A 16,704-nucleotide genomic window follows, 5' to 3' on the forward strand; every position below is an offset into this window, starting at 1 on the left:
TTGATTTTTAAATTTGACCTGAAATTCAAGTTTTTAAAATATGATACTAACTTGAAGAAAACATGTCAATTTATTATTAAATTTATTTTTAGATTAAAAATATCACTTTAGGAACATATTAATTCCTAAAAACTAGAAAATATATTGAACTAATTGTTAAAATCCAAGCGCAATGAAAAAAAAATTGATGTTAAGAGCAGCTCCAATCGAGCAGCTAAATGAAAAGCCAAACGTCATTTGCCTTTTATTTCTTCACTGTTTGCATTCCAACATAGAAGCTAAACAAATAGCTAAAATGGCTATTTGTTTTCTTAACAGCCATTTCTACATTTAACTGTAGAAATGGCCAAAATGATAGCTGTTAGCCAACGACTATTTTTATAGCCGTTGGCCAACAATTTTTTTTTTAATATAGAAGAAATTTTCTATAAATACATGAAGAAAAAACTTGTAGTTTTAAATTTTTATATTGTGCCTCACCCTTCTCTCAAATTTTAAAAAATAAGAATAAATTATTCTCATGGATTATGAGCTTCCATTATATTTGCGATCCGAAAAAAAAAATGACGACTCATCCTAAATCTTCTTCGAAATTGACTTTCAGTGAATTTAGGATTTTCTGCAAAATAATCATTATATAACCTTAACTCACATTCCTTTCTATTACGATTGACAATATTGTGACCAGAAATAGAGCCACGATACCCTGTTCTTCGCCCTTGATTATTCGATTCTTCTTCAGCAACCACAACAGTAGCAACTTGAAAAGCCAACACAGGAGTGTCATCATCAAAATCAAAAGCATCATAAAAATTAAAATTAGAATGATTCATGATGAATTTTAATGAAATATAACAAAGATTGGAGAGAAGAAAATAATGATAAAAAAATGTTAAGATATATGAGAATATTTATAGATGGACTATTTTTTCGAATTGTAAAATCTTAGAATGTTGACGGTAATTTTTTCAAAATTTAAAATTTTAAAATTTAAAATGTTGGCGGTTATTTTTTTAAAATTTTAAATGTTGGCAGCTATGTTGGCGGTTATTTTTTCAAAATTTGAATTTGAATTTACTTTTAAAAAATTAAATTTTTAACAATAACATATAAAACTTAAAATTAAAAATATTCATATAAATAAATTTTAAATTATATTTTTTAACTTTCATATTACTTCATTAATTTTATATTACTTTTATAAATTACTCATATTAATTATATAATTAATAACATCATAATTATATTATATATAAAATATCTAGATTAGTTATATAATTATATTAAAATTAATTTAACAAGAAATATATTAAAATATAAAAGGCTTTTCTAAATAGCTTTTTATTATTTGAATGTATATAATTCAAAAAGTTATATTTACATTATTTAAAAAGCTATTTTTTTTATTTGGCTCTTCAATATAGCATTTCTCATTAGATATGCTCTAACTTCATCGAAAACGCATTAATGTTATTTTTCAATTCTTTTTTAAAAACAAATATTTATAAATTCGTGTATACGTCAAAAAATATTTATAAGCTCATGAATATGAACACTGAAGCACCGTAAAAATACCTCAGATCTTTTAGAACAAAAACCCCAGATCTTGTAGATGTACAGGTAATTCCACGTCATTTTTGCTGGTGTGCAAATATTAAAAGAAAGTGCAAAAACTTCACTTTTTGATCATACTTGATAACAAAATTTTTTTTTTCTCTTGCTTCTTGTGCCAGGTGATTTTTAGCTACTCACTTGTTCACTAACAGCAGTAAATCTACTGTTCCTCTCCAGTGCGACCATGGGTGAGCCCCCACCATACCCGCAAATTGAACCAACTACCTTCGACCTGATTGCTGTGGGCACTGGTTTAGCAGAATGCATTGTTGCTGCTGCAGCTTCTGCTTCTGGAAAAACTGTCCTTCACCTTGACTCTAACCCATTCTATGGGTCCCATTACTCCTCTCTCTCGGTCCCGGAACTCACATCTTTCCTTATTTCCAATTCTACAGCTTCCTCACCACCATCTTCCACCTCAACCACAACTGACAGCCTTGATTACTCGATTGTAAATCTCACCACTCAGCTGGTATATTCAGATGTTGAGATTTCCTGTTTTTATCCTGAACTATTGGAAGAAAACTTACGGAAGTTCAATTTGGACTTATGTGGACCAAGGGTGTTATTTTGCGCAGACAAGTCAATTGATCTTATGTTAAAATCTGGAGCAAGTAATTATGTGGAGTTCAAGAGTATTGATGCCAGTTTTGTTGGTGATGGGAATGGAAAGTTATGGAATGTGCCAGATTCCAGAGCTGCCATATTTAAGGATAAGAGTTTGACTCTGATGGAAAAGAATCAGTTGATGAGGTTTTTCAAGCTGGTGCAAGGGCACTTGGATGCCACAGTGGCGGCGGGTTCTTCTGGAAATGATGGGATTGGGAATAGGAATGATGAAGAGGAAGGTAAGACGAAGATTTCAGATGAGGATTTGGAGAGGCCATTTGTTGAGTACTTGTCAAAAATGCGGTTGCCTCCAAAGATTAGATCGTACAGACTGCTGTTGCCTTTCTCTATCAGTTAGCAAGAGTTTATTTATTATTTGTGCGTTTTGTTTCCCTGTTTGGTCTAAAGTTTACTGGATTTTGGTTATCTCTGCTTGTCTGCAGGATTATTCTGTATGCTATAGCTATGGCAGATTATGATCAAGATGACATGGGGGTTTGCCAAAATTTGCTCAAGACTAAAGATGGAATAGATCGTTTGGCTCTATACCAGTCATCAGTTGGGAGGTTAATTCTTGTTTATTCTGTTTTATAGTTAATCTGTTATTCTCTGGTTTAAAATTTGGGTGGGTGCTATAGAGCTGCACTTGCGACTTGTATGATATCTTGATCAGAAACACATATTGCGTTAACTACAAGATTGTATTATTTTTCCTTCCAGTATTGAACACCACAGAAAGTGTAGGGTAGGAGCAGATAAAGAGCGAAAAAATGTTTTGAGTTCTAGTTCTGTACTGGCAACTAAAAATCTAACCTTGATTTATGGCTTGGAATGTTGTATTAGTTAAGCAATTTACATCGATTTGCTTTAAGTTTGTTGTTTATAATTCTTACTCCTTTCAGGTTTACAAATGCTTCCGGGGCCCTAATTTATCCCATTTATGGTCAAGGGGAACTGCCACAAGCCTTTAGCCGCCGCTCTGCTGTCAAAGGTTGCATTTACGTAAGTTCACTGAAAGAAACTGTGGCTTCTTTCTCTTGGTGAAATATGAACTATCATTTTTGGTTAATAGTTAAATCTGATATATTTTCTTTTGTCCATGTGTTGTGTAAGTAACTTGTTCCTAAATGTGATTGACACTGTTTGATCTGTTCTGCTGCTTTAGATACTTGGGTGTTATTTGATTTTCACAAGAATGGTCACAGGTGTACTTGTGCTATTTTTTCCTTATATTTTGCGGGAACATAAAAAAATTGCAAATAATGTTTACCCATCATACTATAGAAATTTGTTATAAAGTGGACTAAAACAGTTGCTTTGTCAAGCTAACATACTCACTTGCTTTTGAGACTTCTGTCATACAGGTTCTACGAATGCCAGTGACTGCGTTACTTATGGAAAAGGTGCTAAAATATGCCTATAATTCGTTTATACATGGATGGCATAAAATGATATAGTCACCTGTTAGGGCAAATGAATTATCCATAACTTTTTTTTCCAGGATAGTGGGAGTTACAAAGGTGTTCGATTGGCTTCTGGCCAGGACATATTTAGCCAGAAGCTGGTTCTGGATCCATCCTTTACACTTGCCTCACCATCAACCTCTCCATCAGATCTTCTGCATGAGAGTTTTAACTTTTTGAGCACCAGAGATGTTAAAGGGAAGGTGGCCAGAGGGATATGCATCACACGAAATTCCTTGAAGCCAGATACGTCAAATCTTCTGGTTGTATACCCCCCTCGATGTAAGATCAGCATATAGTTTCATTTCTGTTCCTTATTGAGTTTATAGGAATCATACGGTTCAAACTTTTTATCCCTTTTGTCTAGCCCTGTACCCTGAGCAGATTACATCAATTCGAGCTCTCCAAATAAGTGGCAACTTGGCTGTTTGTCCTTTGGGCATGTGAGTTACCACCAGCCACTTTCTTTTATGTTTTTACTTTCCTTGACTTCTGATTCTACTGCTGACTACCTGTTAGGTCTGCATTTGTAACATGAGTAATCATGCAAGATCAACATGAAAAATATTAGGGAGACCTTGTCCTTGCTCACCCCATTCCTGGATTTATATTGACTCTTTTGGAGAGAGTTCCAAATAACTAGTACATTTAGAAATACATATATTAACCGTGACAAGTTGGAAAGGTAGCTAGTAGAAATTTCGAATCTCAATTTGTTGTCTTTTGAAACTTTTGTAGTGCTATTGCTATTTATCCTTGGAAGTCCTGCTTCAATCCAAAGATTTTTGAGGTCTAGGATTACATCTAGCCAATGTCTTGTAGATCCTGCTTGGGATGAAAACCATTACAAGGAGATAATAGACATCTAATTATTTATGGTTTTGTTCTTCAAAATGTTTCCACACCCGTAGCATCATTAAGGTGATAATAATGGACGTCTTATTCATTCATTGAGAACTCCTACTTCTCATAGTACAGTAACCCCCTGCCTCTCAAAAGAATATGGGATCCTTGAGTTAACAATTTCTCTGATTATTTGTTTCAGGTTTGTGCTCTATCTTTCAGCTTTGTGTGATGATGCCATTCAAGGGAAGAGGTTACTACATGCAGCTATGAATGCCCTTCTGACTTTTCCTGATTCTGTAAATTCTGAAAGCAGTTCCACAGTTCAGAGTGAGAATACTGAAGAGAAACCCAGTGTCATTTGGAGCGGGTTGTATATTCAGGAGATGTCTACGGTGCTGCATGTCTTGAACTTTTGTCTCTTACTATTAGCATCTCACGTGTGCACACACGCGCCCGCACGTGCTCATGCACACCTGTGGGGGGAGGTTATTAGAACTCATGTTTAGAACTTGCGGGTTAGTTTTATCTTATGTGTTGGTAGTTTCAAGTTAAGCTTACACTAAGTTCACATGTGGGGCTTAATACTTAGGGTGCCTCATCATAAACGCTTAAAGTTACTTCTCTTCTGTCACGTGCCTGCCTATCTGGAGTTTTAGAACCTGATGGCTGCTGCCCTGGTGTTCCCCTCTTCTTCCTCTCTTGAATCTACCTCCCCCCCTTCAATTTATTCTCTAGATTTTATTGAATTTCTTCCTTGCATGTTCCAGCTGCCTCTATTTTCTTCTTCCTGTACTTGTTTTGGGTAGTTGGAGTCCATCAAAGTTGTTTCAGCAGGTCGCTTGAGTCCCTTTAGTTCAACTATGAGCTGTTGCTCAATGATCTCCTGCTTGCTCTTTCTTTTTTCTGCTAGTGTCATCAGTCAAATCAATCCCCAACTCACATTAGAGACCAGCCTCGATTCATTTTAACTTTCTTAACTAGATCCTATGATCATTTTTAAGCTGAATGAATGGATGTGCTTTAATGGTTTCAATAGGTTATATTAACTCTTGCTTGCTTCAATTCCTGTAAATCTATGACCTTGAGTTGGATTGACTTTCTTTTATTAAATGTTGCTTGAGTAAATATGGCGCGTGGTTGCTGTTGCTGTTTTTTTTTTTTTGACCTCCCAGTTTAGTAGCAGTCTAAGCGATGCTTCCTTTTGCTCTGAAATGGCTATCAGGTGTACTGGATTTAAAAAATCTGATACTTTATAACTATTGTTGCTCAGATTTAGTGAAACTCAGAACTGGTGCATGAGATTGATTTTTTACTGTTTGAACACGAAACATGGTGCTGGATGTGTAATTTTTTTGGAAAGTAAGGTATATAAATGTGCATCCATTTAGGTTGATATTGGTATGCCATCTCTTTTGTTTCAGGGTCAATTTGATTCTATCAACTTTGCTCCCATGCCCGATGGAAATCTGAATTACAACGATATATTAGATGCAGCTTTGAAGGTATGTTATCCTCTATTTAACGTTTATGATGCTTCAGGTTCCATTATCCTAAATGCCTAATTTCTGTATATCATCACTTGAGTGTATTCCTGTTTTCTCTTTTATGTCCCATCCAACAAGTTGTTAAATAGGAAAATGAATGTCAGTGATTCAACAACCACAAGCCAATATGCATGCTTACTAGATCACATTGTATACTCACAGATGTCTTTCGTTGATTGTTTCATGATCTCTTTTGTTTCCTCTAGCCCGTTATGTGATTAGACATTGTTGTGTGACACTCAAGAGTTTTTCATTCTTTTTGGCCGACTGAGAATCCAATACTAGTGCTTCTACTTGACAGCTCTTTCAGGAGATGTATCCAAATGAAGAAAATTTCTCAGAGACAACTCCACCTGAGAATTCCGAGGATGATATTGAACTCACTCTAGAGACCTAGATATAATGCTGGACTGGATCAGTTTGCTAATTATGCTGCTGTATTTAATCACTTCCCTATCTCTGCCAGCAATTATCTGGGCATTATGCACCTGGTGCGTGGTAGTTGTGGTTGCATCGAGTGGTTTATGAAGCTCTATGCATATTTGTTAAAGCAGTTGAGGGGAAAACAAATGTGATGCTACCACACACGTTTCCCGTTTTGTGAACTTCAAAAATTCAGAGATGCTTGGCTTTTCAAGCAACTATTTGTTGTAAAACATGAAAAAACTCATCAGAGAGATCACTGTTACATGAAAACTTGATGATAAGAGTTAAAATACTTCTTTGTAAACATGACAAGTGAATCTGTATCAGTGGAAATATGTTGATTTCAACAATTATTAGTTTGCTCGTTATCTTTGTTCTTTGATCCATAGACATCATATCATGCACAGCCTGCCTTGAGATTTAGGTTGTGGTGGCCAATGCATAGCCCTTTAACACAGCACTTTGACTACAGGAAAGCGAAAATCTGGCCAACAGTGCTCACTCGAGTACAGGTATTTTTCATTATCGTGATGTCATATTCATTCTAAAGACCTTCAAATTTGAAAATTTTTTTGTTAGGATTTTATCAGTGGATAAGCCAAGCACCTAACAGAAAAGAAGGGCAGGAACAGCACAAAATAACATGAAAATATGTATACACATAAAAAAGAAAGAAATAAAGAAAAAAAGACAATTTACATATTTTGCTATCTGTTTATGATTGTTCAGCTTTTGTTGTCTGAAAAGCCAAGCCAACTAGTAAAAAGAGAATCATGCAAAGATAATATAAACAATTTTTGTTCTGCTGCTTCATTCAATTCACTCTATCTGCCCAAGTGGGAACTAGGCTGGTGATAGATAAGGAAGGATATTTGGCAAACTGTAATTGGCCAAAGATGTCATACCACCGAAATGACATTGTTTTGTGAATCCAAGGTGTGCAGCATTCCATGAACTTGAAATCCATTCAATGTTGCTTTGCGTATATGCGTTTGTTTTTGTTTCAATCTTGACAAAAGAGAGGACATTGTAGTTTTTCAGGTTCTAGAGCTTTTTAATTACTCCAATTCTGTTCATTGGTCAGGATTTTTTTTTATAGCATCAGACTACTTGAAGATGCACTGATGATACTTAAGTGGGTGCTTTCGTGTAGGAAATTGAGTGTCTAGTTATGATTTGAGAGAATTGTGTAGTTTGCTTTTGACAAGTTCTTGCTCATCCTTTGGAAATGGTTTGAATTTCAATTTATTTGTTCATAAAAGTAAAGAGTGTGATGTAATGAACCAATTTTGAGTGATCCTATAGAATTCTTGTGTTTTAAACTGAGATTATACAATTGAATTTTTAACTTCAAACTTTTCCAAACAAGAAAAATGGCTAGATGAGTTTCACTTGCAACAATTTTTTATGTTCCAAACAAGCTGAAAAAGAAATGTGGAAAAACTCCATTGTTGATGGTACTTGATAAGACTGATTTTTCTTGTTTCCATGTGATTTGGAGCTACTCGATTGCTTATTTGCGGCAGCTAATCTACTGTCCCTCTCATGTGCTTCCATGGGTGAGGTGGCCACTCTACCCACAAATTGAAGCAACCACCTTTGACCTGATTGCCATAGGCACTAGTTTACCACAATGCACTATCGCTGCTACAGCTTCTGCTTGTGGAAAAACTGTCCTACTTGACCCTAGCCCCTCCTTTGGGTCCCATTACACCTCTCTCTCCATCCCCAAACTAGAATTGTTCCTCAATTCCAATTTAAAACAGCCATATTTGTGTGCCATTGTGGTTAAAGGTCATGATTACTAAGATCATAAATCTCATCACTCGGCCCATTTATTCAGATGTTGAGATTTCATGTTTGTTTCTCCTGAATAATTGGAAAACTAGCGAAAGTTCTATTGAGGGTTATGTGTTGAAGACAAGTCTCTTGACCTAACGTCACGATTTCAAGTACACAAGTATAATGAGTTTAAGAGAGTTGATGCAAGTTTTGTTGGTGATGAGAATGGCTAGTTATGCAATGTGCCAGATTCGAGAGCAACTATGCTGACAGATTAGAGATTGAATTCATTGGAGAAGAATCAATTAATGGGGTTTTTTGGATTTTTTTAATTTGGAGCCATTTTATGCCAGATTTTTTAAGCAAAATAACATGAAAGACAAGCAAGCATGAGAGCAAAACCATGCTAGAATCAATAAGCTGAGATCAGAAACTGAAATTGAATCAATCACCAACATTCTAACAACAGCATGGGTTGCCATAGGCAGTTCAATGCACCTTGAACCTCATTTTCTGTTGGCAATAATAAACATGGTGTTTTGTCCATCGGCATGATTTGACTTTATAACAATTTAGGTTAAATGGGGGAGAAATGGAAGACTCACAATTTACAAATTCTTTTTTGCTCTTTGAATTTCCTATCCTAAAAAAGAAAAAGTGTGGGGGTCAGAATCATGGGGCCCTTCCAACCTAAGAGAACAATGAGTGAAGACTGGTCCTCTCCAATGTCACCACAGCATGCAAATTGCTTAACATCTAAGCTATATCCCCAGCAGGAAACTGAAGACATCACTCAGTGAGATAACCCCTTCTACACGCTTGCTGCCAGCTTCCACAATCAAAAGCCTCCTAACCCCTGAAAAGACCACGCAACAAAGCAATTAGAAAACGTGTTACTAGTCCAGACCCCGAGGTCAGAACTACTTATGGTGAAAAAGTCGATGTAGAAAAAAAATCATATTGCTGTAAGAGTACCAGGATTTGCCAAACGCTCCATCACTTTGTGTAGAGAATCAGTCCGCAAACACATCTGACATCTCTGTCCATTGTAGAATGCATTTGAAGAATTTGCATTCTGACCCAATTGCAGAGCCTAAAAGGGTATGAACGAGCAGATCAATACAGTAGTTCATGCCATGCATGTTTTATTCAAAAATGCAGTTTACTTAATCACTTCCAGTCATTTATCTTCTCCTGATTTAGTTGAAGGTATTTATTGTTTCACAAATGGAGATTCATGTACAGAGCTGCGGATTGGTTCAGACCATTGCAAGAATGTGCATGCAACTGCATGTAAATAGAGCTCAAAGTAATCAAAACTAATTACCTGATGAATACTTATTTCATCGAGATGAATTTGTGCATAGGCTTTATCTTTTGCCAAAGCAGTGATATCACTGTCAAGGAAACAACAAATTTAAGTCACAGTTGGCTTAACCTGCAATTCAACAATAACAAAGATCCAAAACATGCAAGCACATGCACTCACAGATGCACAAGTTACCTTCGAGAATATACATCCAGCAGTGAATCATTATCATTTACAATTGGTATTGAACTGACATTGGCTGTATCAGGAAGGTATTATAGCACAAGGTTAGGAGAGGTTAGAGAAGATCGATCAGCAATATGCACACTCAAAAACAGATAGAAGAGGACAGTTGTAGCTTGTGGTAATCTTTTGAAGTGTGAATTACCTTGAGCCAACAAAGACAGAGCAGCGCCAAGAGAAGCATTTGGTCTCAACATTGCAAATGGCCGTCTGTTTGGTTCCCCAATTTTTGGAACCCATGTACCCAAAGGAATTGAACAAATTGGCTGTTGAAGAATGGGTAAGGAGCCAGCAGAATGTCTGAAATACCTGCATATACCTGACAATTAGGTCCACGTGTTAGCAACAAGTTATACATCCTCAAGCATCAAACCAAGAAAGCTTACATTTTAGTATTCCAGACAGGGAAGCAAGATGAAGTAGCTGCGGAAATGAGCCATCCTGAGAAGCAGAATGAATAATGGGAACTGTTGATACGCTGTTTTGCAAAATTTTCAAAGAAACATCTTTCATCGAATCATATGGCCCTGCCTGCAAATTAAACAAGTGGTGGATAATAATTACTGACATAGCAGATTGCAACACCAGAATAAGAAATCAATAAAACTAGAGAAATGGTTCTACATCTGAAGCAGCTCATTTGCACCATCTGATTCACAAAATTCAATACAGGTGACTTCAAGCAGCATTGCCCTAATCTAAAAGGAGCATTTCAACCCATTTGCTGTTGCAGACCATATGGAACCAAGTAAGGTGCTAAAAGAATTCAACATTGAAAATAAAAATTATTTTCCAAGCAACCATTTCCCCAAGTGTGTTTGTCATTCTACCATCCTAAGTTTAGAGATGATTGTGCCCATAAGAGCAAGATATACAATCATACATGCAAAGCCCAACATGTAAGATACTCAAATAAATGACAAATAATGGCTAGGAGATTCTTTTGGATTCTAAAGAATCTTAGCAAGGCATCAGAAGAAACACTAACATGGATCAGATGTTTAGAGTATGCTCTCCCACTACCATCAATCTGTCTGTTGAGATGCATTTTTCCTTCCTTCCAAGCAGATATAGTATGTGTCTCTAATTCTTCCTCCGTCAGATTAGATCCATGAGTTCCAAGCTGAAATTGCGAGGTTCATAAATGTTAAACAACTGAGAGACACAAATGCCAAACATGTACAATAGCAAAACAGTTAAATATACTCTAGGAACTTAACTAGTCCTTCATTTCTTACATAGACAAATGTAAAAGAATAAGCACATTAACAATACATCCAAAGACAACGTCCTTAATTTACAATGCCTGCATGTGCTTGTGTACATCCACATGAATGCACATGTTTTGTGATACCTTTGAAAACATGCAATTGAAGACATGTAGAAATGTAAGAGCACAAGTACATACACTCTAGGAACTTAACTAGTCCTTCATTTCTTACAAAGACAAAGGTAAAAACACAAGTAGATTAACAACAATTACAAAGACAGATCCTTAATTTAAAATGAATGCACATATTTTGTGATACCTTTGAAAACATGCAATTGAAAACACAAGACAGACTTTAGTGATCATGCACAAAATGAAGACATCAGAAAACTAATAAGCATGTAAATGTAACCATTTTTCTTTAAAGCCTATGTTACGATTGCTTAGTAGTGTGGGATTGTGATGCAAATGACTTGATTTCTTGGAGAGTTTTTGCAGGCAGCCAAGTCAAAATTCAATTTCTTCAGTTATTTCTCTTAGCAAAACAAAAATAGGTTTCTTGTAATTGATAAGAAAATGTACATCAATTCATTTGCCAAAACTCATGATGAATCTAATCAGCACTAAAACAGACAATGCAGCTAAAGAAGAAAATAGCACTAGCAGTTACTGTTTTTCCTGCGAATTGTATCTTCCAATCCTAAGTGTTTATTTTTGGTATTTATATAACAACCATAAGCCCTAGAGGGAACGCAGACTTAATTAAGTTATCAGTCTAGTCCCTTATCTACGCACAACATTTTTTCTCTTCAGTATATTGCAATTTCACTTAAAATCATCATGGATCATATTAGCATTGGAAAAGAAGTGCCAAAATACACACCTCCCTCAGAATCAAGATGAAGTCCAATGCAGTAAGCACTCCAACAAACTGGCCCTTGCAAAAGTCCCAGAGAGGAGCCATAGGGATGCCCTAAAATTGGCTCAAGTCAGCAAGAGAAATCTGAGCTACTATTCAACTACTATAAATGTAGCAGTAGCATATTGAATCGACAGAAAAGCCCATTGGGCCAATAGTTCCAGAAATCATTATAAAATAGAAAAATAAGTTATACAATATGCCTAGGTACAAAGGATTAGTTTCACATTCATTAGCAAGAACATTAACTTGCTGCATGTTTTCAGCTTATGTCTGTCCGTGTTTGCATGCATAGTGGAGATTCACCTGTTCATAGAGAATATGAAAGGCTTGCTTCACAGGTAGAGAAACATCCAAGGCAATAACCTGAAAAGTAAGACAGAACAAGGAACAGATGAACCTCCTGGTTATGGTTGAAAACATAGAGAATGAGAGTACAATTAGTTCCTGAAGAAGGTAAAGCATTCAAACCTTGCCTGACTCTGGAAGCAGCTCGTATGCAGTATGTGTGGACAAGAAAGCAGAAATACGATGACGAGAGACCTCCAACTCAGTTGCTGATATCCCTTGGATTACTTCCTGTAAAGTACGAACTAACAGAGTGACCAACTCTGCCCCAAAAGAATACACAGGAAGCATCTAGCATAAAATAATTAATAATCTCAACAAGATTCGTCGCCTTTTCTGTTTCATGATTTCAAGAGATGAACAAACTTAAGCAGCTCAATGTCATACTCATTCCCAAATTTGCCATTTGGTCCTTTCCCCCAGGTTAAAATATTCTCAATTCACAAATTTGCTATTCTGCTTCATTTCCAGCTCCAACCTATTTTTCTCTTGTAATAACCCCAGAAAGGAAGTTTAAAGAAGTCTTTTCAGGTAAAAAAAAACAAGGAGGGCTGAAAAAGAAACAAGGGGGGTAACAGTTGCTGTTTCTTTATTTAAGATGATTCATCTGCCTCATTTTATCTACTTTGGGCCTCCCTACTGATATGTTTACATTCCCCTGAGGCAATACAAAAATAATCCATACATGCAATTCTGAATTGAATCTTGTCTATGAAGAACAAACAAGAGATGCAACAGCACGGATGAAACACAACATGGATGCACATAAACGGAGGTCTAAGATTGAGAAGGTGCAATAGCTGCTAAAATTCAAAGAAAAAATGGCTACTCCCAAGCATTGCCACGAGGATGGTGCTTAGAAAATAAGAACACACACTATGAGATACAACAGCCAAGTATCTGGGCTTAAAAACTGGTCTGAAAGCGACTGTTAATGTCAAAGCTGAAATGTATCTTACCGGGCAAACAGAAACATCATCCAGCTCCATGTTGGATCTCCCAGGTGTCTCGGAATTAAGAATTTGTGGAGGATCCTTAGTTAAGACAACAGTATTTACCACCCCATAAGGCCCATCAACAAAAGATAGTTGCTCATCAACCCGCCATTGTCCATCTACACGGAACTTGAACTGTGCAAAAATGACAATGATTTTGAAGGCAGCAGAGATGTTAGAAATACACATTCCTTAATTGTTGATGAGAACATTAGTTAGGGAAAATAGCACACATAGATGCACCAAACAGAGAGCATTTGAACATTCTATCTCATTCCTACAACCATTAACATATTAAAAAGGAGAATGAAGACCCTGCAAAGGTTACAGAAAGCCAAGTTTGTATGGTTCCTTTTTAGCTTAGCCTAAAGCAGATTCAATCTCTTAAAAGACTAAAAAAATAACATTACTAACTTAACTGACTTCTAACATCGAGAGCAATTTGAATATGAGATGTCAATCAAATCAGATTAATCGTCTAAAAACATTCTGAGAAAGCAACAGATAGAGCCAGTCAAAAACCACATGCTAATGCAGAATGCATATGTTGGTGGCCATAAAAACTTGAACAAGCTCAGTTTTCTATTATGACAATAATCTTGATGTCAATGTAAAAGCCAATGGATTATGTCCCAAAAGCTTAACCTTGTGAAGGGAAACGCTGAGAAAACTCCATACTCATGAATCATTTACGTTCCATTGGGATGATTCTCTTCAAAGATGGCTCCTTTCTGAGTGATAGCCTAAGGCCAACTCCACTATAGCTTTCATTGCCATGTTCCATTGTTACATTTTAAAAATAATTTATTGCCTTACATTTCTATTACTCAATTTTAATGGCTTACGAGATCAAAAGGCTCGTAAATTATTATAGATAACTAACAAAGTTATGAAATATCTTTGTATAGCATAAGCACATTGATTAGTGATTAACATAAATTCAAGTTACTTTCCTTTCAACCCTAAAAACTTACATAATTATATAATGCAACAAAAGATTCCCACAAATGCCAACTACAAAGTCATCATCACAGGCATAACAGTTAAACATGCTTAACTAGCTGAGTTGGTTTAACATACCTGATGCAATCCAGGCACTAAGCTAACAACAATTTGAAATACATTAGGGCACCCCTCCACCGGGGACATGGGTAAAAGATCAATCCACCTGCCCAAATTGCAACTCAATTAGACACCCACGTCACACCAAAACACAAACCAAAAAACCCTTGAAGTTATGAAAATAGAACACATTATCAATAACAGAACTAAAAGCCATTTGTAAATTCGCTACCACAAAAAGAATAATATTCTTGGTGATCATCACAAAAATCTGGTCAATTTAGCAACTTACCTAGTAAAGGTACCAAAGATAGAAACTTCTCCCCCTCCATAAGGCCAGACGAAGCGCACCGGAATTACTCCACTATTATCATGGCCAGTACTGGAACCAGAACCAAACATTTTCCGTCCAAAAAATAATTTATATAAATACACTCAATACTTGACACACCACCAATCAACAAAATCCCAATTCTAGCAAAATCACTCCAAGAGAAACCACAACTCAAATAACTATATTTTTCATTTCCCCAGGTCCCAACAAAAACTATAAAATCTAACCAACACCAGCGTGGGATCCTCTACAATTTAGCAGAGGACCCCTTATTGCTTATACATGCAAAATTCAACAAACAGAAGAAATTTAAAACAACACTATAAATTATCAAACCCCAAAAACCCTTAATGTTAATCAACAAAAATGATTAAACTTTAGTACCAAAACTCCACAATTCTCTACATGCAAGCATGAAACACTAACCAAATCAAAATCCCACCACTCTTATCCTCTTTACATCAATGATTCAAACTCAAAAAGTCAACAAATCAAACGGCCACAAAACCCCCCCAAAAAACCAACAAAATCATTCACACAGCATCAACCTCTGATCTGTGTAAAGATTGAAACTTTTTAGCTAAATCGGATTCCGGAGACTAAATTAAGAATACCCGGATGGAGAATTGAACGAGAAAGTAAGGTTTTTGCGGCTAATTTAGAGATTGAATTGAAGGGTTGGAGGGGGGAAAAAAGAGAGGGAAAATCCCTAATTTTGATAAAGAAAAATTGGCATTGTTGGATCTCAAAAAATAAAAGATGGGTTTTTTCATTTATCCATTTTCATTTATATTTTTTGTGGTGAAATTTTGGAGTGAAGAGAGAATCTATCTGGTGATTGAAGAACAGAAGCAGAACATAAGCTCTCTCGCACACAAAAACAAAATAAAGCAGAAAGAAAGCGATGAGTTGCAATAATAGTAATATTTAATGATTGCGGTAAAATCTACAGGGAATTAATGGTTAAAAAATAATTTAATATGTGTGGGTATTTGTCATTTTGTGATTGTGTCTTTTCTTATTCTCCCTGGTTATTAAACAAGGCGGGCCTGCCGGGTAGGCCTACATATACATAAAAAAAATAGAGAAAGAATTTATTCAATGTAACCTAACTAAAAACTTTGATTCACATTAGAAATTTAGTTAAATTAAATCAATTATATATATATATATATATATATATATATATATATTTTAAAAAAATAATATTATTTTATTTTTTAAAAAAAATTAAATTAACTTGCGTTAATTATTAAAATGGATCTCCTAGCTGCATTTAATAATTATACTTATTATATATCCATTGAGATATGGTTCATGCTTGAGAATTGTTATTACACACCACCTATCTAGATGATACCTAGAATTCGATCAACATTATTACCTAACTCTAGACGAGTTGCAAAAAAAATATAGTAAGAGTTGAAATGTTTTTACTTGTTTTTTGAGAAAAAAAAACAATATTATTTTATTTAAAATTATCAAATGAAATAAAATCATTTTAGTACATTCAAGTTAATGTAAATTAATATATTAAATTTATAATTTGAATCATGAGCCGAATAACTTTGATTTAAGGTTTTAAATACTCTTCATATAAGTTTTCTTTATTAAAACTAAATATTTTCTTGATTTGGTATTAGATTAGTTATCCACACTTGAGTTTTACGTTGATCAAGATTTTTTTTCTCACAACATCTAATTGAATACGAGCTAAGGATGATAACATTGAAAACATATAAAAAGCATATTAATTAGGGATATAAGTTTACTACGCACGTGGAATTACATATGCTACCATCGCCAATCTATCAAAATACCTAATAAATTTCTTTCCATTGCAGCTTCAGCATATGCTCTGCATTTGAGCCCCTTCAAAGTGCAAGAAATTTATGATATCGTGAAGGAAGGAGAGTTCTTGAAACCCGTCGAATTTGTTTGAATGCTTGTAATTAGAAAAAGGGGGAAGGGGATTGAATTGACTCCCAATCCCATGCTTG

At 35.4% G+C, this 16,704-nt stretch overlaps 2 protein-coding genes across 4 annotated transcripts; one reads left to right on the plus strand and one right to left on the minus strand.

The window, feature by feature from the left end:
• The first annotated feature begins 1,672 nt into the window (after window positions 1-1,672).
• LOC133695107 (rab escort protein 1-like) lies at window positions 1,673-6,870 on the plus strand. 3 transcript variants are annotated; one of them, XR_009842366.1, is made up of 9 exons: window positions 1,673-2,547; window positions 2,667-2,789; window positions 3,126-3,225; window positions 3,588-3,626; window positions 3,725-3,968; window positions 4,054-4,129; window positions 4,732-5,047; window positions 5,954-6,034; window positions 6,378-6,409. XR_009842366.1 is itself a non-coding variant. In XM_062116923.1 (9 exons), exons 1-9 carry the CDS (start codon window positions 1,799-1,801, stop codon window positions 6,471-6,473), a joined length of 1,701 nt encoding a protein of 566 aa, XP_061972907.1. In that variant the 5' UTR covers window positions 1,674-1,798; the 3' UTR covers window positions 6,474-6,870. The 3 variants fall into 3 exon arrangements, 1 of the variants encoding a protein (XP_061972907.1); XR_009842367.1 differs by having other exon boundaries at window positions 4,732-4,859; XM_062116923.1 differs by having other exon boundaries at window positions 1,674-2,547; window positions 4,732-4,924; window positions 6,378-6,870.
• A 1,821-nt stretch (window positions 6,871-8,691) lies between these two features.
• Window positions 8,692-15,603, minus strand: LOC133694742 (sucrose nonfermenting 4-like protein). The gene is made up of 13 exons (XM_062116426.1): window positions 14,663-15,603; window positions 14,389-14,476; window positions 13,273-13,443; window positions 12,437-12,544; window positions 12,272-12,331; window positions 11,930-12,019; window positions 10,825-10,959; window positions 10,223-10,367; window positions 9,982-10,155; window positions 9,789-9,852; window positions 9,612-9,681; window positions 9,260-9,377; window positions 8,692-9,140 (listed from the first exon to the last, which is right to left on the minus strand). Exons 1-13 carry the CDS (start codon window positions 14,770-14,772, stop codon window positions 9,046-9,048), a joined length of 1,428 nt encoding a protein of 475 aa, XP_061972410.1. The 5' UTR covers window positions 14,773-15,603; the 3' UTR covers window positions 8,692-9,045.
• Window positions 15,604-16,704: the final 1,101 nt, after the last annotated feature.

The sequence above is a fragment of the Populus nigra genome, chromosome 5 (assembly GCF_951802175.1).
Source record: "Populus nigra chromosome 5, ddPopNigr1.1, whole genome shotgun sequence".
NCBI classification, from domain to species: Eukaryota; Viridiplantae; Streptophyta; class Magnoliopsida; order Malpighiales; family Salicaceae; genus Populus; species Populus nigra.

Excerpts from the sequence above, each read along its gene's own strand:
- LOC133695107 (XM_062116923.1), top strand. The coding sequence starts at position 1,799 with ATGGGTGAGCCCCCACCATACCCGCAAATTGAACCAACTACCTTCGAC. Across the intron at positions 3,627-3,724 it reads CTGCGTTACTTATGGAAAAG|GATAGTGGGAGTTACAAAGG; the intron begins GTGCTAAAATAT and ends TTTTTTTTCCAG. Across the intron at positions 3,969-4,053 it reads GGTTGTATACCCCCCTCGAT|CCCTGTACCCTGAGCAGATT; the intron begins GTAAGATCAGCA and ends CCTTTTGTCTAG.
- LOC133694742 (XM_062116426.1), bottom strand. The coding sequence starts at position 14,772 with ATGTTTGGTTCTGGTTCCAGTACTGGCCATGATAATAGTGGAGTAATT. Across the intron at positions 13,444-14,388 it reads TAGTGCCTGGATTGCATCAG|TTCAAGTTCCGTGTAGATGG; the intron begins GTATGTTAAACC and ends ATTTTTGCACAG. Across the intron at positions 9,141-9,259 it reads GGAGCGTTTGGCAAATCCTG|GGGTTAGGAGGCTTTTGATT; the intron begins GTACTCTTACAG and ends TGGTCTTTTCAG.